This window comes from Protomyctophum bolini (assembly GCF_963924005.1).
Source record: "Protomyctophum bolini genome assembly, chromosome: 21".
NCBI classification, from domain to species: Eukaryota; Metazoa; Chordata; class Actinopteri; order Myctophiformes; family Myctophidae; genus Protomyctophum; species Protomyctophum bolini.
In genome coordinates, this window is record NC_137882.1 from 9,478,638 (window position 1) to 9,501,982 (window position 23,345).

The 23,345-nt window shown below is 44.5% G+C and overlaps 2 protein-coding genes across 3 annotated transcripts; both read right to left on the reverse strand.

The window, feature by feature from the left end:
- Positions 1–274: 274 nt before the first annotated feature.
- spata13 (spermatogenesis associated 13) lies at positions 275–20,597 on the reverse strand. Of its 2 annotated transcripts, XM_080793407.1 has the most exons (13): positions 20,120–20,597; positions 12,393–14,021; positions 7,988–8,431; positions 6,615–6,762; positions 6,243–6,364; positions 5,719–5,898; positions 4,917–5,090; positions 3,399–3,578; positions 3,010–3,242; positions 2,704–2,833; positions 2,188–2,566; positions 1,366–1,440; positions 275–929 (listed from the first exon to the last, which is right to left on the reverse strand). In XM_080793407.1, the coding sequence occupies exons 1-13, from the start codon at positions 20,126–20,128 to the stop codon at positions 748–750; spliced, it is 3,885 nt and encodes a 1,294-aa protein (XP_080649533.1). In that variant the 5' UTR covers positions 20,129–20,597; the 3' UTR covers positions 275–747. The 2 variants fall into 2 exon arrangements, with proteins under 2 accessions (XP_080649533.1, XP_080649534.1); XM_080793408.1 differs by lacking the exon at positions 12,393–14,021.
- A 789-nt stretch (positions 20,598–21,386) lies between these two features.
- Positions 21,387–23,304, reverse strand: c1qtnf9 (C1q and TNF related 9; the record flags this gene model as incomplete). The annotated part of the gene is made up of 4 exons (XM_080794027.1): positions 23,256–23,304; positions 22,680–22,884; positions 22,480–22,542; positions 21,387–22,156 (listed from the first exon to the last, which is right to left on the reverse strand). Exons 2-4 carry the CDS (start codon positions 22,867–22,869, stop codon positions 21,387–21,389), a joined length of 1,023 nt encoding a protein of 340 aa, XP_080650153.1. The 5' UTR covers positions 22,870–22,884; positions 23,256–23,304.
- Between the last annotated feature and the right edge of the window lie 41 nt (positions 23,305–23,345).

Sequence of the window (23,345 nt, forward strand, 5' to 3'; positions counted from 1 at the left end):
TGAAGTAACACACCTCCTTCAGTCCTGTGGCTAAGGTTTCATTCATGAAAAAACATTCTCATTCATCAATCTCAAAGAAATCAGGCTATTACATTTGACAGTTTGACAAGAGGAAGGGTGCATCCACAGCAAATAAACCAATTAGCATTTTCCAACACTTGAGTGACCATTTGAAATCAGAATTCATGTCAACTGTCAAGCTAGTAAATCTTCTTTAAAAATGACACAATTTGGTCATTTTGTACAAGACTTTTATTTACAATGTTAACAGGAAGTGAGTGTGACAGCTGACCGACTGCTTCTCTGGCCAATTTGTGCTCAGAGACGACACACAACAAAAGAAAAAAAAAGGTTCCAGCCTTAGTGAAAACAAACAAAAACACAACAAGTACTCAAAATTTAAAGCAGAAAAAAACTTTGTCATAATTAATTAACATAAAAACAAGTTTCAGCTGGCATAAGACAGGGTGGGGGTATAATGAGCAGCATCGTTAACACCCACAATATGGAGGGAGTCAGTATTTTAACACTTTTTAAGGTGTCCCTCCCAAGTTGCAGGCACTGAACTTCAACATTGAATAAACAGACATACAAAGCACAAAATAAAGCATGACATACATTCACAAGTAGGTTTAAAGAACAAAACAAAAAACAACAAAGTGATCTTTGAGCCTTCAGGACGACGGTTTGGGGGTGAGGTTTACGCACATTCACAGAACAGGGATCAAGGGGTGAAATAATTAAGTCTCATTTCCTGAAAAAGGCGCTGCGGGTGAAAGTGTTCCACAGGTGGGAGGGCTTTCGCTTCTGGGGCTCGGCCAATGAGAACACCTGCTGCTGAGGCACGCTGGTTGGCACGGTGACGTGGCGTTGGTGAAGCGGGTGAAGGTTTTGGTGCTGAGGCGGAAGAGAATCAGAGTACCCAGTGGCTAACGGAGAAAGTAGAGGGAGATTATTTAAAAACCTGACAATTAACCACATATATAGTAGCCTGGAACTCACCTATGCTTTTTATGGCATAGGCAGCTCCCGGCAGGATCCACCGGGAGAAACTATGCGCAGCTACGCAACATGAGACTAATTACTTAGAGCGACAGAGAGAGAGAGGAGTGTGTGTGTGTGTTTTTTTTTCTCCCTGGAAATAAAAACGTCTGGGTTTCCGAGGCTACATATATAGAAACCTCTCGATTATACTAGGGCATCACAAAAATAGCAGATCTGCTACTTTTAAATTTGAATCGTGATAAGTAACAGTTTTGGACATATGTGGATTCTACCCGACAGGTGATATATAGCAACATCCATTCAAGTTTTTCCAGAATCGGCCTCAAGTTGAAATGGGTCAAAAATGACATGGTTACTTACTCTTGATCTTCCCTCGTTTGGCCTTTCTGGCATTAAAAATAGCCCGTTTTCTTTGCTCTTCACTGATCTCTATCCCTGTCACAAGAGAAGAGAGAGAGAGAGAAAAGTAATGTGTTAAGTAGTGTATTATACATTTTCACCGCATAGATATTCTGGAATCAAAAAACGTAGTTATAGACTTTGTAGCATTCGAAGATTGTGGAATGGTTGTCTGGCTTGAGAGACTAAAGTCCATCATAAACATATTAGAAGTAGTGTGCTACAGTCATTTTGGATTCCACAAACGCAATTCCACTTAATGGCCCCAGCGATAACAGCCCATGTTTTAACACCTTGAATGCGCTGGAATGTTTAAAAAAATAATAATGGCGCTATAGTGCCTAGCAGATGAGGCAGATTTTACTCTGAAAAGCCCCGCCCTCCAATACCCCCCAAAACCGGGAGGCATAATCTGCCGTTACCACCTTGCACTGTCACTAAAGTTTAAAGTCTCTCTAGAAGTGTTTATATTCCAAACGAGATGCTGTTAAGTCATAAATGAAGACAGAACATTGCAGTTTTGATCAAAACCATGGAGCGTGCCCTAGATTTATAGTAAAGAGACAGTTTAGTCGGGCCGTAAGCAAGGAAGTGAACAGCAGTGTGCATGCACAAAACATGTCTAGGATCGCTGAGGCAAAACATTTAGAAAAAAGATTTCAGTGATCCCATTTGATATAATTAAAAAAGGACCTAAAGACACGTCATAGGCGCTCCGCGGTTTGATTAGAAAAGACGTGTATACACGACCACGTCCATTGCACAAAAGGTGTTAACACTCACCCATCTCCTGATCCTCCTGGACCCTGTGTCTCTCCCTGGCAAAGGCCTGCAGCCACCGCTGCTTGTCCTGGGGCTTCCTGCAGCAGAGCATACACAGAGTCTCCAGGGTGGAGGCGTTGCGGAGGCGCAGGGCGTTCCTCAGACTCAAGCCCAGGTCCGGGTCCCGGCCGTCAGCCTGCTCCACCACCTCCGTCTGGTCCATGTCTAGCCGGCCGCGGTAGTGCAGTAGGTCCCTGCGCAGGATGTCCTTCTTGCAGAACACGAGCTGGTGGTCGAACAGGAAGAAGTGGCGCTGCTGCGCCTTGCCATGCCGCGGGACAACCCGCGTCATCTCGCCAGAGTGGATCAGCTCAGAGCTGCGCTCCAGGGCGTCAGCTCCCTGTGGCAGCAAGTTAACAGTAAGATGTTCATGAATGCAATTTATTTATCGCTTAAAAAAAAATACGAGAAATCCACTTATATGAAGTAACATATTGTTAATTTGAGCGTGACCAATAACAAGATGGTTAACATTACCTCCCAGTGCAGAATGGCCACCTGCCAGTGAGCGATGGCATCAACACTCTCCAGCCTCCTCTTCCTCTCGTTAATCAGACTGGCCACGTTCTTCATAGCCTCGTACGCATTGCTCACTCCACTGTAGTCACTAACAACGGAGAGACCATGTTAGCATCCAAGAACACCACGGCAGGGGTTCATGATGTTGAACCCCGGATGTTGATGATAGAAAGAGAAGGTTGACAAACTTAAGTTTGTAAGTTATTTGTTGTAAGCAAAAAAAAGTAAATAGGGAAAACAGGGTGTTCTGGCTTCTGGTGGTACCTGTGCTCCTTGGGGGTGTACTTGAGGAGCTCTCCGAGCTGAAGGGGGTATTTACAGATCTTCTGAACCGGCGTGAGTAGGAAGCCGGCAATGGAGATGTCAATCATCTGCTGGAGGAGCCGGCACGCCTCGAAGAAGTGCTTGTAACGTCCCAGCTTCATCAAGCGCTGAAGCTCAGCACACGCTGCTGGGTGGGTGTTGCAGTAGTCCGAGTAGATGGAGAATCCCTCGCCCTGACCCGGAGCGAGACAGAGAGGTTAATTCGGTGGTGACGTAAGTGACACTGAATCCGTTGTGAATTAATTAATGAGCAAGTGACCCAAGTGAGTGTTCGGGGATTGAGTGAGTGAATGTTCAGTGTTTGTGCATCATGTGTTTAGATCCAATACCTGCAAAAGAAAGCAAGAGCCTATCTCGCTCAGATGTGGTTGATCTTTGTTGTATTTCTTCTCCAGGTCACGGAGGAACTGCCTCTGGAAGCGGTAGATGTCCTCTATGTTGCTGAAGATGGTCTTGAGCTGCTCTTCAGTGAACATGGTAGGGTGTTTACGACACTGGCGGATATAACCCTGGACAGAGAAGAGCAAAGCCTTTTATAGCATATCAACACTGACAGGACAGCCTGGAAACAGTTCAGCTGCTGGCCAACAGGTGCCGCCAAAGGCTAAACATGTAAACATAACCCTGTTGATTTATTTACCAATTTACTAAATTGAAGCATTTCTTATATGTTAATGTAAAAGGGATTCTCATCTCTTCAACATTACATTGTGTGAGTAATGATTATTCTCTTGAGACAGACTTTTGGTTCACACAACTATCCTGAGTGACAGCATGCACATTGGAAGCACAGAAAAGCCATTGAAAAAAAGCAGATGTGCCTCCAGCCACTTCAGTTTCACCTTTGCAGTTGTGAAAATAAGCCCTACTTTAAATCAAATTAGTCTTAAGTGATAGTGTGCATTCCTGTACAAAAGTACACAGGAAAGGTTGACAGCAAATGTTCCAATGTTCCAGGGATGTCACTAACAGATCGTCTTGCAGTCGGATAGCAGACATCATTTTTATTTAAATTGACGGTGTAGCCTAAAGCTGAAATACAGTTATGATGACCCACATACCCAACTCGAAATGCACCCAAATCTACATTAGAATGAACATTTATCAGAATACTAGATATTCAATTAGGCATTTAATTATGCCTTGATCTTCGCAGCTCAAATGCATTAAGCAACCTACACAGCTTGACCCAGCCCAGGTAACTGTCTGCTTTAGGTTTAGTATACACATTTTTATTAAAAGATCAACATCTAGAGCGCACTGCAGTCTGTTGGCACGACCACAGACATTCCCAGTACTCCCAGATAGCAGATGAATAATGGTTAAGGTAGCCAGTCTGGGGGAGTGTTCCATTCTAATGGATTCATTTCCCGGATAGGGGGGAAACCTCTCATAGCTCTCCACTTTGTTTACTTGCCCATTTTCCTCAGAAGTAACATAGATGTCAGAAGAGCAGTTCTTCACATTCTTCTTTGTGTCCCCATCCAGCATGTTGCTCATGCTGCTGCCGTTTTATTTGAGCACCGTTTTGCAAAGCTCTCATGCAACTTTGTCATCGGCCATCTTTGTGAAATGGTCCCATACTGAGCTATACTATCCCTCTCACTCTTGAACTCTCTCTGAACTAGTAGACTGTGAGCAAATTAGTAGCCAAAAAGCATATTCACATATTACTAAATAAATGACTAATCGGCAAACCAAATAACAGGTGACATTCCAAACATAGACATTTCATTTATACACTGCAAACTTCTGTGTTGAAAACTCAACCCACTACAGTTCAATGAACACTCATGAATTGTTGCCAGTGCCAAGAGTGCTGTGGTCTAGGTGGGCAGCTCCAGTACCTCACAGATGTCTCTTAGGTGCTTGATGTAGATCCGCTCGGTGTTCATAATCTCTTGGATCACATTGGTCCTCATCTGCTCCTTGTGCTGGCTGCTGTCCCTGGGGGCCGGCTCCTCCTGGTCAGCGATGCTCTCTACACTCTCCCCGCTCGAGTCCTCTTGGTTCACACGCAGCTGTGCACAGACAAACACACGCATGCATGTGAATGCACCACACCCACAGTGGGAACTGAACATCAAATGGGATCACAGAAAAACCATTCAGATAAAGCTCCCATAATGGTACATCGTGAGGACATACACATCAGTTTGGTAAATGTCGCTCTGTTTGCAGTAATTTATTGCGCTTCACAAACAAGTGAGATAAGGGACAATTTTCATTAAAACAAAATTTAAATACACATTGCCGTTAAAATATATGAAATAATTAAATAAATGCAAGGAAGTTAACTAATAAAACTATGATAGCCCAAGAATGTTCCACATCACTATGACAACACCACAATTTAACCAACTCCTGTTCGGTCAACAGCACCAGGCAATTACACAGCACAGCAGATGAGCATCTGCCAATCAACTGGCCTCACCGTGGTAACCACAGCCAGCCTAATTAAGACTCAACTGCCAATCAGCAGTGGTCGCCACAGAAACCAGCCGAACCTCTGAACTACCAAAGCCCTCTACACACAGTATTAAAGGGGGTTAACGGGGCATGTTTGGAGCAAAGCCAGTTTGGAGCCCTTTGCTTTGTGGTTGGAGAGCAAACATGCATTTAGACACGCAGGTCAGGAAGTCCACTTACCCTGACAAAGGTGGAGGGGAACCAGGCCTCCCTGTCGACAGCCCTGCCCCACCACCAGTCCTTGTGAGAGGCATCCAAGATGCGGATGACGTCCCCTGCCTTGAAGGCCAACTCCTGGTCCTCCATGGTCACATGGTCCCAGAGGGCCTCAGCGTACACCGCATGACCAGCGATTATCCACTGATCCCCACACACACACACACACACACACAGTACAATATTACATGCCGGGCAAGGCCATGTCTTATGTCAAACATACAAGATTACATCTGGATGTCTGGGACACTGCAGAATTTGCCTGTTCTGCTAAGGTAGCAGACCAGACAAAGCAACAGCCCAGTGCATCTTCACAACACACAAACTTTGTGTCTTTGTGACTGACTGCACAGACACACACACTGGGATTAAAGTGAGTGACAGAATGTTACATCCCAGCAGATCCAACCCATGTTTTCCACGGTTCAGTTGTTGTCAGGAAGGCAAGCGGTTGGGATCATGGTGTTAATTCCACCAAGCTGACTCACCTCGTTGAGCATGGGGAGCTCCACCCCCGACTGCAAGTAGGGTGTCCCATCAGTGAGCTCATCAAAGCTGCCGTCCTCCTCGCTCACGCTGTCGTCCACCGTAGAGCTCTCAGAGCTCTCATCTGCAATGCACAGATGACAGAATACACAGTGGGCATTAACACGGTGTGTAAATCTACCGGTGGCCAAAGCAAATCTATTAATCTAGCATTACTTGCAAAAACAAAAACAATCTGCAAAATCGACGTGGTCACAGACCCGGTTCTGTTCCTGCGCTGTCCTGAGACACGCACATCAACATTCCCAGACTCACTATCTCTGTTGTTGTTGTTTTTTCCCCCCCCCCGCTAAACACAATCCCCTGGTTCTCACCGCTGAGTACTCTCTGGATCTTGTGCCGTCCGAGACGGTCCAGTCCGATGGGGGTGCTCTGGGAGAGGGTGGAGGAGGGGCGGAACCTGGCAGACACGGCTCTGTAGGGGGGCACCTGGTGGGACGGAACCGGGGGTCGCGACAGGGGCTGCAGGGGGAGAAAACATTGTGGGATTTAGTTAAGGGTCGTGGATTATAGCAAAATAAAATCTCACGGCTGAAAAATGGCGTTCGGCCAAGTACTAATCTGTGATTTGTGAAACAGCATGAAAGGAGCCCCCACGCACACACTAGGGTTTCATAAACAATTAGTACAATATGTAAAATTATGTTTTGGTAGCCATACAGCCAGCCAGTTGCACATCAAGGCTTTTATGAAATATCCTAGAATATAGTTTTCTGGAAGATTGAGCATGTAATGTATTCTTTTGCTAGTTTGACCGCTTAAAATACTTAAAGGGAGTGCCACAATGTTTTTATTTTTCATGTGTCTATGAGGTGACAGTACTTCATTAGACACCCTGGAGTCGTTTTTATGTGCAATGGTGTATTAACTTTGTATTTAGGGTTTCTTCCTGGAGGCTGAACCCTTGACAGTCAAACGGGCCAATGAAATAAACAGTAATATAGTATATAGTAATATATCACACTATAAGCCACTCCCCTAACCCCTCCCCCTTTAAGATGCAACTACAGCTGTGGGTGCGGCTTCAGTACAGGTGGATCACCACCCACCAGGCATACTTAACTGGTGGGCGTGCCCACATAAAAACAACATTTTAACAAATACTGTAGACTTTTTTGAAAAAATGTATACCTCCTTATATAACAATAAGACCTGATGATCATGTTTTAGTGTGGAAAAAAATCACGGCACGCCATCTTTAAACTAATGAAAATAGCTGATCTACAAGTTTTTCGCTGTGCGACATGCTGACTTATATGGAATTAAAATGACTGAAATCAGTCATGGTGATGATGAATCCATGAGTGCTATGATGGCTCACCGTCGATACAACCAACCTATTCAGTACAGTCTTACTTCTGCATAAGATTATAATGGATCACTTGGATTACATGTGGCAATTGGACAGTAAAAAGCATCTCTACTACGCAGTACGCACTAGAATACCCGGGAGGTGTATTTAAGCATTATTACATTAGAGATGGTGGTTTAACGTCATTAATGCACGCCTGCGATGCAGCAGGGGCGAGTTCCGAAAGCAACGCAGAAGTGCATTAATGACGTTATTGAAATTATATTATTATAATATATTCATGATTCTGAATCCATTCCAAGCATTAGTTTTGCACAAAAAACACTCCTTGGGCTTAAAAACTGCCATAGCCGTCATCAGAAAGTCGGGCCTTACCGAGGGCAGGCGGCACTCCTTCTCCTCGGGGGAGGAGAAGAGCTCCTCTCCTCCTATCACTGAGACGGGCCGCTGCTTTCGGCTCTGAAGGTCCCCATTGACGCCACGGCCGTCAGGACTGTCTCCACTCACACAACCGTCATTGCTATTGTAGTCTTGACAGGATGTTCCGTTTGTAGTTCTTTCATCCGGATGCAGCTCTGCCTCTTCCTCTGGGATGGGGCATTTCCTTGACACCAGCTGGCCGTAGGCAGAGATTGGCCGAGGCCGTGTTCTCCCCGCCCTCCGCCTGGGGTTGACGGACGACGGTGATTCTATGGAAGAGGTGGACGCCTCTCCAGGGGATGAGGATGACCCTGTGGATGATACTGGCGAGAGAGGAGGGGTGCTGCTGCATGCCTCGGCTTTGAGAAGTGCCTCTTGTACATTTTGGTCAGATGATGCCTGGAGAGCAGGGGGGGGACAAAGGTCAAAGTTCACAGGTCAATGAGGCCAATTTATCACTCTTCCCCCATTCAACAACCTGCAATGGTCCCGAGATTTACAGGCTGTAGGACAGAAAGTCTGTGAACATGTTAATCAGAAACAGAGCTGAGTGCCTTCAAAGTTAGTAAAACTGTCTTTAAAGGCAAAACGAAAATGCTACATTAAGGAGTACATTTTCAAGGAACCATATCAGGATTCTCACTGAAAGTCTGGCACAAACCATGTGAAAGTATTCAACTATTCACACAGTGATTGCCCAAACACTCAACACACAACTGGGTGTGTTGAGTGGGATTATCAAGGGTTATCAAGAAAATATGAAAAAAATATTTCCTTCATTTAGTGATAACATCCTGCATGCTTACATACAGTACGATACATCTATTGTATGGCTAAATGGTCAAATATTGGATAATAGTTACTCATCTAAAAAGTTTTCTAAATTGTTTAGTTAGCGAATGATACTCAGGCTGAAACCTCACCTCCTTGTTCTCTTGGTCTGGGTCCGGTCCCCTGCATATGCACTGAAATGGCACACAGTGGCCCAGCACCATTTTGAAATATACCCACACTCATATACAAACATACACACAGGCCCGTCTCCTGAAAGCAGTCTTCACAAGTCCAGCTAATGCCTCCCGCCTCTTGCTATTGAATGGAAACCAAATAGTATTTCCTCCATTGAGCCTCTAAATCAAGAGTCTGGCTATATGGCTAGGATTTTATCTAAATCCATGTAGCTATATGTTTACAATTCTGCCTGTACGGTCTGTGTTGCTCCAGCTATCCTGGGCCTAGTACGCATTGTTATCGGACTTTGACCCAGCGGGCTGCCACCACCACAGGGAGGGAGGGGAGGGAAAACAGACAGTGGGGAGAGGGGGGCTGGGGGGAGCATGGTACTTACTGATAGCTGCCTAACCTGCCACAGCAACTGGGAATATGGAGCTGGAAGCTTTGCGCAAGGGCTGCTAATCACAAACAAGGTGTAATTATTAACCCTGGGCAGCTCCTTCAGTGTGGAGGGTAAAATAGTACCACTGGCCTCAGCATGTGACCCAGCTGTAGCAGAAGTCACAACAATTGTTTATGACTCAGGATGACATAAGAGGAGGGAGGGAGGGCGCGAAGAAAAGCCGCGAAGATTTCAGTTGCTATTGTTGATTAATTAATTTCATTGACACTGGTGGGGAGTGCAACAGCTAATTACACTAATAGATTTAAGTGATTAAAAAGAAGTTCGGTAACACTTTATATTAAGGTTGCCTTTATAATGCATTATAAGCTCATTTATATTGTAATCATGTAATAACAACTTATAACCACGTTATAACATATTATAAGTGCTGGTCATAATGCATTATTATGCTCAGTGGAACAGCACATAACAATTATAAGGTGGTTATAAAGGCACATAGAGAAGTGCTGTAATCTATGTCATAATGCATTTTTATAACCAATGTGTATTAAATGGAATAATGTCTTAACATCAATAATATGATATACGGTAGCAGGACTTTGAGACCTTTAAGTATAATGTGCTGTTCCACTAACATAATAATGCATTATGACCAGCACTTGTTATAAACGTGGTTATAAGTCGTTATACATGATTTATAACGAGTCTTATAATGCATTATAAGCACATTATAATGAATTATAAATGCGCTATAATGCATTATAAAGACGACCTTAATATAAAGGGTTACCAAAAGTTCAATCATAACTGAAGTGTTGATTTCGTCGACTAATACTATGACAAAAAATGTTCACCGGCTACCTATTTTCACTGACTAAAACTAAAAAAAACTAAGCCATGATGACTAAAACTAATGAGCATCGCACCTGTCACAGACATGCACAGAGCAAGTTCAGTCAGGAAACCTCAGTGGAGTTAATTGGGCCGCCTCAGCATCACGTTCTCACTCAGCCAATCACACTCACTCACTCCATCTTCATACCGGCTATTTAAACTGGAGGATCTGCACTACCCCTCCTGCTTGTTTGCATGCTGCTGCTGATTCTGCTGCTCTGCTGTATGCTAAAGTTTTGCTGCTCACCCGCCTCCTCCCCAGCTACCACCTGTCGTTTTGGATCTGCTGTTTAGGTCCAATTCATCGCCAAATCATAATAAATATATTGCTAATTTTATATATTCAATAAATATATATTCCATCCATTCTTGAGTTGTCCTGACTGAAAGACTATTGAATATTTCATGACAAATACAAACTATACTAAAATGTTAGGGACTAGTGGACAAGATATCCAGTATAAGTCATTTTACACTCTATTGCATGCGGAAAATAGAGCTAATGAAAACTAAAATTGCTGTAAAAATCAACACTGCAGAACTGCAGGCTCACTCCCAATTTTCCACCATAGTGGAAGGTGGTGGAGGTGAAGACATTCGTTCTTGATGTTTTTTTTTTTGCAATCACATAAAAAAGATTTCACTCTGGAAGAGAGCATCCGCTAAATGTCTAAATTGTAATCTATTTCAATCAAATTAAAATATTATAATAAAATAATATGTAATTCCCTAATATAATTTAAATAGCTAAAATAGCCGTTCTACAAGCACACCATGAGTCACATTGCAATGCGCTGTGAGCTTGTTGTAGATCTGCATTTGTTTGCGTGACACCGTGATACGACGAAGTATAAAGCAGGGTTTAAGTGGTTAATCAGATTAATCAATTTAGTAAATTATTAAAGAGAAAAAAGAAACCCAATTTTAATGAATCTATGCTTCACATAGATTCATTGATATGTAATATATACAGATATATCGATCATACATTTAAGAAAATACTCTCATCGATTATGACATAGTCGATAGTTGCAGCCCTTGTGGGGACCTTTGGACCGGTGTGTTGCTCGAACTGTTGCACTCTCAGCTCCTGCTTTCTGGCTACAGTTCAAATATCATGCATCATGTCGATGGCATTGCGTCGAGTAATAATTCATTGATGATACTTCCGGCTCCAGGTGATAAGGCAGACATTTGATCTTTTTATTGCCTTCATCCCATTGTTACTTCACACAGATGAGACACAACCCATGACCTCGCAAGTCTTCACTCACAAAACCTATGACCTCATGAGTCTTCACTTCCACTGTCTTGTCCTTGCTGATTAATGGCAGGGCTGTTTCAGCCTTGAGAGAAGGACACGCTGGTTCACAGGTGGTTTCATTTACTGTACTATAGTTTAGTCTCCTTCCTTTGTTTAGCTTTTATTTCATTTGTCTCGTTTTTTGCTTTTTAACCACCTTTTTCTCCCCAATTTAGTCTTTAAATGCCACATACTTCTTAGACATTCACCTGCAGTGAGGAGTCCCCCCCCGCCCAACACTCCCTGACGACAGGTGCTATCGCAGCCTGTAGGAGTATGTGCAATTACAAATATCAACTTCCCTGCCCGGCTTCCCCCCCTCCCGCCAATTGTGTTCGTAGTTCGTACACTAGACGCTTGACAAAGCCAGATGCAACACGGTGGATTCAAACGATGAGCCTATGCGGTGATATGCAGGCACTTTACCACCCGAGCGCTTCTTTGTTTAGCCGTTTTCCCCTTCACTTTGGCCCTTTACAATTTACTGTGCCACTTTATAGTTGTTTGTATTGTTATTTTGTTGATATGACATTTTACCATTTCAATTATTTTTGTTACGTGTTGTGCAAAGAGATTTGTAAACTGTTTTTAGTTTTAGAAAAATGAATAATAATGATATAAGGACACAGTTCCTTGCTAGCTTAATTCAGCTGCAGGACATTACCTTAATCACTGAACACTAAAAAAAAATATTTTCAAACGGAACCGGTGCATAAAGATGACTTCCTTGTTACACAAGGGAGTGGGACACTGTTTGTTCAGGAGGGAGGGTGCCATCTTTACCTGGTCCACTGACTGCTTACCTCATTTAGTTGTGACGTGACGTTTGTCTGGTCTTTGCTTCCAGAAGGTTCAATGAGGTTGAGTGGGGGGGAATGGCATTCTGCGGTCAGTGTGTAGCAGCTGGTTGAAGTTATAGACAAAGCATTGTAATTAGAGAGAGAGAGTGAAGCCCGTTCTTTCCCCTCTGCATTCTCCACAGAGACCGTGCCTATATGAACCTGGTGCAGGAGCGGGCTGAAGACAGAGTCAGGTGGTGGGTGGAGCACAGGGGTGAATTCAATTTGTGCCTGCCTCCCGTCCGTACTCTCCCCGGCCTTCCGAGTTCGGGCGGGTGAGGGCCGCCGCTGCCGCTCATTGGCAAGCAGGCAAGGCAGTCTGCGGGAATAGTCATCGTGGAGACGGCTGAGGGGCGACAGTGGAGATGTGGGGGAAATGGGGGAAGGGCCCGGGGAGCGGCTGAGCCGCCTCCTGGTGGTGATGTCCGTCATGCTGCCCATGAGCTTCAGCATCTGGTCCTTGGCCTTCAGAGGGCTCTTACAACGTGGGACGCTGCTGCGTCCGCGTGCGTCCATTGATGAGGCACTGGCCGTCCTCTGGAGGCTTGCGCTCCTGTTGGGTCTGCTGGTCCCTGGGGAGTCTGGCGCAGGTGACGTAGCACTGGGTGAAGGGGCTTTGCGTCTGAAAGAAGACTTGAAAAGGTTCAGGTTTTCTGCACTCTTGCTCAGTCTGCGCATCACCTTCACATTTGTGTTTGCGTTTACTCCATCTGCGTGCAGGTCCACCTCTGACCCTGACCCTTCAGCTGGCTTCTCGCTGCACACCGTCACATCCTTGTTGCTTCCCCCTCGTCTCCCCTGACCAGTGTCGAGTAAAGTGATTCGTCCTGCTCCGTAAGCTCGCTTGATACTCCTAGAGAACCGAGTGTTCCTCTGAGGACCATTTCCTTCCTCATCTTCTTCAGCCTCGACCTCACAGTCCTCATAATCAGAGCCGTACTGGCTAGTAACAGCAACCTTATGGCCGTTAGACACAGTGCATCCCTCTGAAAATGTGAAGAGGTTAGCCGCATGGCCTGGACCACTGCCTTGATTGCTCATGATCAAGCCATTATCTAGTTGCGGATTGGTTGTAGGACTACACTCTTCATCGTGATTGGCTGTTCCTCTGCTCTGGATTCCCTGGAGCACAGAGGAGCGCAGCTTCTTGAAGGAGTCCACGACAGCAAGTCCTGAAAGGCCCGGCCAGGCCTGTGGGCCACCAGAACCATGCGAGCCCTGGAGGGAGGAGGGACAGTCCGTACTTGGACTGTGCCCAAGGACAGGACACTTCTTTGGGTTAGAGAAGAGCCTCATAATCCGTGAGGGGTGGGGCTTATCATCAGGTTGGCCTATTACAGGACCGGACCAGGCCGAGGAGTTGATGCCATTGAGCCTGCTCTCCTCTGAGTGAGGATCTGAGGTGACTGGCTGTATCTGGGTAACACAGCCAGACAGCAGGCAGGGGGCTGCAGTCCTCTCAGCATGGCTCTGGAAGGGGTAGATGTCACTGAGGGGTCGACTCCGGGGCTGAAGGGGTGGGTCGCCTTTGGGGCTGAGAAGGCAAGGAAGGGAGTCTTCGATGGTGGACAAAGTTCCCTCTGTTTGGTCCGCCTGCAAAGGCAATGTATAGATTCATTAGTACCATGGTCCTCAAAGTTTTTAATTTCAGATTGGTAATGGTATACATTAGGCCACAGACCCCCATTTGGTTCCAGACCTCAGGTCTGCAACCCTGAGAGTATACAAATGAACCAAATGGATCCTTACAGGTCCTGTAAGTAAGGGTCCATTTGGTTCCTGATCTCAACTGTAAATCATTTAGTTGGGGGCCCGCTGGAACCAGCCGGGGGCCGGGTGCTCGGACCCCACTTTGAGAACCACTGCATTAGTATTAAAGAAGATTAGTAAAGAACACAGTGGTAGCCATGACTAGTATACAGACAGACGGAGAAATACAGTGAGTGAGAGCAGGATCAGCTGCTGTACATCGGTCGGGAGAACAGATTAATGTTACCTGACCAGTGTGATCAAACCAAAATGGCTTGACTTAGACACCTTTTGAGTGAGCAGCTGTAGCCAAGCCAGTATTGTTTGTATCCAGTACAGACATATACTCAATCGTAAATTTTTATGGCATGCATATTTGATATTAAGCACAATAGACTGAGGAATAGTTGTACAGGCACTTTCTGTATATTTGACTACATACAGCGAATACAGTTAAAAAATAAAAAATAAAGTTGCGTTTGAGTTGCTTAAATTCACATCACCTGAAATGGTTTAGCCCAAATGTTCCTATTCCTAGGTAACTTATTTGAATCAGTGAATGAAAAGTCAGATCTGAAAGATAAAGATAGTGATGGAATATATTTTGAAACAGATCTATCAGTGGAAGATGAAAGATTGTCACAGTAATACTACAGTGCATTCCTCAGAGAAAGATCATGGAAGATAATTGCAAGTGTGTAAAAAGCGGGTTACGGGGAATTTAGAGAACGACGCGTATGTCGTGTGTGTGAGCATGGAGCTGAACTGTTCCATGTATACACCGCCTATGATGATACAAGTTCATAACGGTTTATAACTGTGCTGGGGCGCTGAAAAAGGAGCATCACTCAGAATGTGTGGGAGCAGCGGGAGAAGGCCACGTTTCACACTGAGAACACAGAGTGCATTTCTCCTTGGTGCAGTATTTCTAAGTCCAAGGAGAGTTGAGGCCCAGGCTGGGGTCGCACTGAGCTGTGTGTGTGTGTGTGTGTGCGTGCGTGTGTGTGCGTGCATGTGTGTAGCAGGGCAGCAACTAATGCAGCCGAGTCTTTGATGCTAGTGGTTGTGGGGTTTGTGAGCATGACTAAGCACTGAGAATCGCTAATCCATTGTGATTGATGCAATAAATTGCCCGGTTTTCTACAGATTACGTCGACGGTGAGGTGATGGCAAGGTGGGGAGGTTGAGGTTTTGAGAGGTCCCTGGAGTGGACTCTCAGCTTCTCATTGAATGCAGACCTCCTGGGCAGCAGCACTGTTAAACTCCCTCCAATATGCTGGTAGCCTGCAGCAGTGGCCTGGGACAGACTGAATATATACAGGGATCCTACATATTCCATTTCCAACTTTGCAAGCTTTTTATAGACAAAAATGCCTTATCTGGGTTTAAAGGTTTTGGTTTGGTGCCCAGGAGGATGTGTGCTAATATTGGCTGAGGCTGGGCACCATATCTATGTCATATATCATGTATATACCCTTGCTGTATTTGTTTTTGAGTGGTGCAACCACTCCAAGGAACAGCAATGTCCGTGTTCGTTATGAGCACCAGTATATGACTATCAGTAGAGATAGAGATAGAGAGAGCGAGAGCGAGAGAGGTGTGTGTGTGTGGGGGGGGGGGGGGGGGTGGGGTGGGCGGGAGTTGCAACACTCAGTTCACACGGGTGTGATTTTTTAAATTCACCAGTCTTTTCCATTTTCTAAAATCTACAGATGTGTTCAATGGAAGCAAATAAATAAGTTTCCTTGCTAATCTTTGTTAGAACCAGCACGTTCCATAGAACATAACCTTGTGCTGTTTGTCTGGTATGACACAGCCTTGTGTATATTTTTACTTTTTGACAGTATGAACAGTGAACACAGCATTGCTTATTCGATTGTTGGGGGAAGTGGTCGGGGGGATGGGGGACTCCGGTCAGTCTCCTCGCCTGCTCTGCAGCAACAGATGGGCTTTCTCTGTCCAAGTGCCTCTGGAGTCTGCTGTCATTCCAACCAGCTCACTCCATCACACTGAACACTTATGTAAACACAGAGCTACCGCTGCCAAGCACTGCTGCTGACGGACAGTGAACACCCCCTCACGAAACAATGTGCTGTTTTCAAAGCTATGCTCAATTGTGTTGTTGTCCTTTCCTCCTCTGCCCCTGGAAAAAAGAAAAACGCGGTGAACGGAAAAAAGGAGAGTGGAGACTCGATCAATTGTTCCGTGTATCGTCCGAGCCCAAACGTGAGGAAAGTGTGGGGGGGAACAACATTTCTACAGAGTTAGGTGTCTCGTGTTTTTGTCTTTGTTTTTTCCCAAAAACATTCCTCTTCATCTTATCAGCTTTTCCACCACCTCTATGCACCCCCCACCCCCCATGAGGCACCAACTGTCACAGGCCAGTTGGCATCCACAACACTTTGCAGTGTTGATAGCAAGGAGCCAGAACGCATAGGTGGACTATTCCATTTCACAGGAGGCTCAGGCTCTGCCTTGCCAATATTTTATTTAGCCATGACTTTTTAACACATTTTAGGTGCTCTAGGTAATCCTTTTAGCTATGCTCTCCAATCACTGTGATTTTATCTTTTTTTCAATCCAAGCATTACCGCAGCACAGCTCAATTGCACTGCAAGACTAGGCCTGTGTGGTATTTTTTTTACCTGTAGACCTCTGAAGACCTGTAAGAATCTGTTTATTAACTTAGTAATATAGTTTACAGTGCAGAGCCAGCTCAGTGCTGAGTTGTGTATTGGTCCTCCCTGGTTCACAGTTAATTAAGAGCTCAGGGAGGAGAACCCCCCCGCATGGCAGCCAGCTGGAGCCAGCTGTAGATTAGACTCCCGGAGACCAGGACAGACCTGCGTGCATGGATACACAAACACATGGGCAGAAAATAGCCAAAAGCACGCCTTGCATAAACACACGTCTCATACAAACAATGCTTTAGGACATCCTTTCCCACCGGATAAAGTGTGCAATGGATCCGCAATTTCGCATTGCACTTAGGTGCCGCATCACGCATATGCAAACATGCACCCATGACTTCACAAGTTCGTAAACACACTGCTACATGAAGACCAGGGAAGAAGGCATTCTATCTCACTCCCTTTCAAATTCTCTCTCCCTTCCCATTTGTGGGGAAAAGTCAGGCTCTTATGCAAGAGGTCATAAATGCATAATGATTAGTTAACTCCCGCCCCTGGTTCACCTCTAAAGTAGTATGTGCTGCCTCAGGCTAGGATAAAAACTAATTAGGGCCAAAATGAACTGAAAATTTAAAACAAGGAAAAAAGTGAGTCAGACAGAGAGTATGAAGGGAAGCACTTTCAATTCTCTGGCTTAGCTGTGAGACACCCTGAAGCACCTCTGCCATTCCTTTGTAAAGTGGTTAGTTTACTAGTTGCCCATCAGTCTTTACAGAAACCTACAAGGAAAACGGCTTTTCAGGTGATTTACAGCAAAATGGCCTCCCAAATGTTCTACAGAAAGGGAATGGTCAGTGACTCAGTGTGTGTAGATCAGTAAGTAGGAATACTTCTGGAAAGGTTTAACAGAAAAGATTTTATCTTGTTTTCCAAGTGGATGGGATTCACATGTGAAGTTGTTTCACTGTCTGGCAAGATAAATCAAACACACTTTCATAAATCTGAATCAACATTCATAATCTATTTTTCCGACATTTCAGAAAGCTTAACTTTTATGCAGCGTTTCCCTCGGCCAAGAGTCAAGTCTGAGGCCCGGGTGGTCTGAGGAGACATTTCAGGGGACTGAATGTCCGAGTCCAACAGCAAGACCAGCCGAGAGTTTGAGGGGTGGGTGGGTGGGTGGGTGTGTGCGCGTGTGTGTGTGCGTGCATGCAGCCATGTCTTCTTCCCTACCAGTACTAATCAGATTACCAAAGCTTTACCAGTCTGTGTTCGGGACTTGTTTCATCCACACATTATAGCCTAATCAGAGAGACAACTAGGCTATTCAGCCATACTGACTGAGAGACAGACAAAAAGATCCATTATAAGACAAAGTGTTGAACTGCAGTGTTTTCCCACAGGAGGCACCAATATGTGCTTTTTAACAAGCACTGGGTGCCAAGTGTTGACAAATGGAAGGTGATCTGGGATAAATGCCAACTATCATGTTCATTTACTGTAATAGTTATAATGTATAAAAAGGTATTAAAGGTAGTTCACTAAAGTAGCCACACGTCTGGCAAGGGGATGATTTCAAGACAACCATCTTCTAAAACGGCTGGATTGCTTAAAAATCGGAAATAGGTGTTTGCAAAGTGCAACTAGCTCAGGTGACCTCTCTGTCAAGCTGTAGGCTACTCCAGCGGTCTCAAATTGTGGCTGTGACCTAGTTCCTTATAATTTGATGAACGGAGACAGAGACTGGGGCCACACCCCCTCCATAGATCATGGGAACTAAGTACCGGTATACGCCAAAGCCAGGGAGTGTCAACCACTTGCACCAACACCAAGGCATCCGCTAACTCACCCACCTGATCCACTGCGGCTTGTCATAGAAACAGCCACCCAGAAATCCAACACCGCACCACAGTGTACAGAGTTTAGCAAGGACAAAACGTTATTAGGCCAAGTTAACAACAAGCTAACCGCAGTACAGCACTCAACTAGGCTGTTCTACCACAAATCTGACTATGCTCTGCCTCTGTGTCAGATTCTGCGTCTTTTACACATACTTTTCCTTAGGCCTGTCACTATTATTACATAAATTGTCTAATTGCAAGTATTTTAGAAATTTGAGATTTTTGCACAATGTAATAATCATAGGTATTTACATGTGGAAAAATGTTCATACATTTAATTTAGACAAGCTTGTACAAGTTAAATTTTAAACATTAAATGAATTGCAATTATATGCGAGAACAATTTGTCTTCAAATACAATGTCATGATCATGATGACAACCCCATCTTCTTTCTTGTGTTTAATTGTCATTGCTGCTAGGACACCTTTATTTCCCTCCAGGTATCAATGAAGGCTATCTTATCTATAAGCCAAGGGCATATAGCATACAGGTTATCAGGTTATAGGCATACCGCATACAATTGGTTACAATTTTGCCAACCGAGTGTAAAATGGATTTATGCTCCAATAGCACAATTAAACTATGTTCATGATTAATAAATAACAGTCAAAAGGATTTGACTTTGTGAGGGGAAAATCAAAATAGTTTAAACAAAACTATTATTAATGTCCTCGTCTGATGAGTAAAACTGAATGCTCCCCATTGTTTTCTCAACTTGCCTGCACCAAAAATGGAATGGTGCCGTGAGAAGTATTATACCTGCTGCTCCTTCATACTTCATATGAAGGAGATACTGAATCTTTAGAATACAAGCAGTGTAAGCTTTTTGTGGAACTCTCAGTCAGTCAGTGCAATACAATCAATGCAAATGCAACAGGTACTGGATATACCACTCACTCACATGTCATAACTCCCTAGTTTCATGGCAGGGGAGCTGTAAAAACAAGTTGATGCAAAAACAAACACTGTATGTATGCATGACCAGAATTAACTATGCCTCGCAAACAAGCATCAAAGAGGATTACTGTACACAGTGCATTTTTTTCTTCTTTAAAAAAAAAAGCTTGCAATGAACTCGGGAGGGGGAACTGCTTATTTATTTGTGCATTAATGAACTTGCTTTGCCTATAAAGCTTTGTAGTTGCTGAGAGCCCCCACCCCCTTTCTTCACCATCTCACTGGCTGGCATCTCCCACATCACTATAACAACCAAGGCTGTAATGCACTACAATAGCCCTCTTTCGTTCTCTTTCCAAAAGCACACAACAGGCAAACCTTTACTATTGTGATGTAAAACGAAGCGGCAAAGTAACAGACGTCGTACTGTTAACTCTTATTTGAACATTTGATCGCATGATTGTGTTTTGTTTAATGGATACGATCATACGGCGCATAATGGTGCTTCCTTACCCTCCTCATAGTCGGAGTTGTCCTTTTTGATTTTTCACATCAAAACAGCAGCTGTTTTTGTTGGCTGACCATGGTCAACCAGACGATTTGGAAGGCTGAGTTTCTCTGAAGTCCAAAGGTTGAACTCGACGCTCACATCAGAAAACAACATTGTTGTCAGGAGTAAAAGCTTTTGGTTAGCCGCTACCATGCCAACTACCTCGCAACATCTTGAGACAAACGGCTGGCTAACTTTTCAAACACTGGGCTATATACACTAGCAACTTCAGCTAGCTCAAAGTTCACTTGCAAGTTGCAACTTCTACTAAAACCAACCAATTCCTAGGCAAAAAAATCTGTTATCTCCGCTTCGCCGGTCGGAAGAAGCTCTCTTGACGGACCTCGTGTGTAAAAAGAATAAATACGGAATGGTTTTAAATATCTAGAAATGGTTCAAAACAACCGGGATGAGCCCGTTGATGCTCCAGCACTAGAAGTGCTTCTTGGCAGGTTGAAACTGCACAGAGCATCACTGCACTTGTTGCACTGATTAAGGGGGAGGGGCCATGAGGTTTGGTTATGAGGTTATTGGTTGACCGGAGCGTGACCATTCCACGACAGCCAATCGCGGATCAATTGGCGATTCCGTGATCTAAAGACGCGCCTTTGATACGTCCCATTCTCTAAGGTCCCATTGAAGAAAAAGGTGCAGCGTTGAATGAGGAATACAAACGTCTCAGTCACTACTTTTTTTTCTGAGTGATTGGTATGCACTTTCTCTGAGCTATTATTGTAAAACAAACAGGACTAGACAGTCCAGTTTTTTGGCATTGCATTGTGTCTAGTGTCTACTGTTTAGCCTACATTACGAGCCCATCCCCATGTCAGACCGCATAATTAGTTTAGGATGTGTTAGTCATTCAATGTTGTTTTGTAATATTGGGAAACTTCAGCACCCCAACAATGTACTGGGGAGGAGTCAGGACAATCATTGGGAAAGCATTAAGCAGAACTCTTTTTTTTATGGAGACCACAGAGGTGGAAACATTATGTTTTGAACAGTTGAATTACACCTCCCCCTCCTCACAGCAACAACACACAAATTAGTGTTTATAGTTCATTTTAATTACATAGTAGGCCATACTGAAGATCCAGCTACAATGAATAGGCGTATGTAATTTCAGGTAAGATGTGGGACTTGAGATTAGGATAAATACCATACTACGAGTACATTTTTGACAAGCAAATCTCTGTTGACACACAATGGTTCAGTGTTATACTGGCATGATTAAGCTCCAAAAATTAAAAATCCAGAGAAAGTCGTGTCATCATCTTCATCAGCATAGAGCCCGTTGAAGAGCTCCCCACCAGCTACCTGCAGCCACACCCTGTCTCCCACCTCTAGGTGCAGGACAGCACCCCCTGCTGCTTGGTCTTCACTGCTCTGGTAGTTGTCCGTGGTGTGAATAACCTTTACCCCGTTCTTCACCAGAGCCACCTTGACATTTCGGGAGAACACTGTGATGTAGTAGGCAAAGTAATAAGCACCTGCCACGGCGCATGTAAACCTGCCAGTCTGTGGGTCGTAATGATTCTGCTTGTTGTATAGGATTTTGTCAAAACGGATCGGTGCATTCGGCGCTGGGAGTTTGGTGAATTCTGTGAGACCCACAGAGAAAGCACTTCGGGGGAGGATGAATGTTTCTCCCTTCTCGCCTCCCTCTCCCTTCTCCCCTCGATGTCCTCTCTCCCCCCGGTAACCCAAGGTGCCTTTGTGCCCCGGAACACCGATATCCCCCTTTGGGCCAGGTCTTCCAGGGGGTCCCAAAGGCCCCAGAATGCCTCTGTCTCCCCGGGGGCCAATTTCTCCTTTTGGCCCCTCAGGTCCAAGAGGACCCGTTTCCCCCATAGGCCCAATGGGCCCTGGTAGTCCGAGCTCTCCCTTATTTCCTTTCAGGCCAATGGGTCCCTGAACTCCTTGGGGCCCCATTTTCCCAGGTGGGCCCCTTTCTCCGTTGTCACCTCTTTTTCCTTTTGGCCCTAAAGCACCAGCCGCACCTGCAAACAACAAGGACATGTCAATTTGGAACTAGCTTTTCTGGGTAAAATGTAAGTCACTGCAAGCTATTAAAATCATATCCCCAACCATGATAGATGCTATATTGAATTGTACACATCAACATCCACAGGGTGAATTTTAACTCTGAAAAAAACTGACACGGATTAGTCTGCTGAAACAGTGTTCAGCCTGAACTCTACCTGAACATTAACATGTTACACAAAATTAAGTGCTTTGTAAGTATAGGTGAAATATCTCCAAGATATTACAAATTCATGACCATCACTTTCCAGTTTCGTAGTTCAGTTACAAAAACACCTACCCAATTCCCCTTTGTCTCCTTTAAGGCCATCCTTGCCTGGAGGTCCGCTAGCTCCAAGTTCACCTTTATCAACAAAATAATTGTGCATTCAAAAATCTTGACACTGATACATAAAACCTTGACAGAGGAATATAGCGTATATATGCTAATGAAAATCGCAGATAATTTAATTTGAGTTGAACCTCTTTCTTCTAACTTACCGTGATCACCTTTGTCACTTCTGAGTCCATCTCGACCATCTCTGCCTGGTAATCCATTGTGCCCAGGGTCCCCTGGTATCCCTGGATGTCCACAGACACATCCTTTTGGCAGAGTAGTTTCTGCCTGTGCAAGACACCTCGCCGCCAACAGGAGGAGCAAAAGAGTGATGCTCAGTCTCATTCGCAGCATTGTCCTTGATGCAAACTAAAAGATTGCTTTGTTACACTTTAATGACTTTATAAGACTCAAACAACTGCAAGCCAAGTTACAGTACACTAATTTGTAACATGCACAGTGCAAGCACACCAGCGCATCTATAGAAGTATTTATCAATACCCATGGAACAAATCGGAGCAAAATAAAAGACAACCAAGGCACCAACCAAACAAAACACTAACTGGATAAGAACTTTGGACAACAATGTTTGTCCACTAAGCCCCCGTTCCATTGGTCTGACTACTTTTTGGTTTACTTATTACGCCTTCTGGCTTCTGTCAGTTACTCAGTTCCCTATCACATATGCTCCATACATGTCCCTCCTTTCCCTTCAAAGCTAATTATCAGCTTGGACTCACCTTGTGGCACCATCTAGGTGTCCAGGGTAAACTGTTGTGCCTTTCTTTGTCCTTAATTCAAGGTTCTTTGCAGGGCCGGTGGTCTCAAAA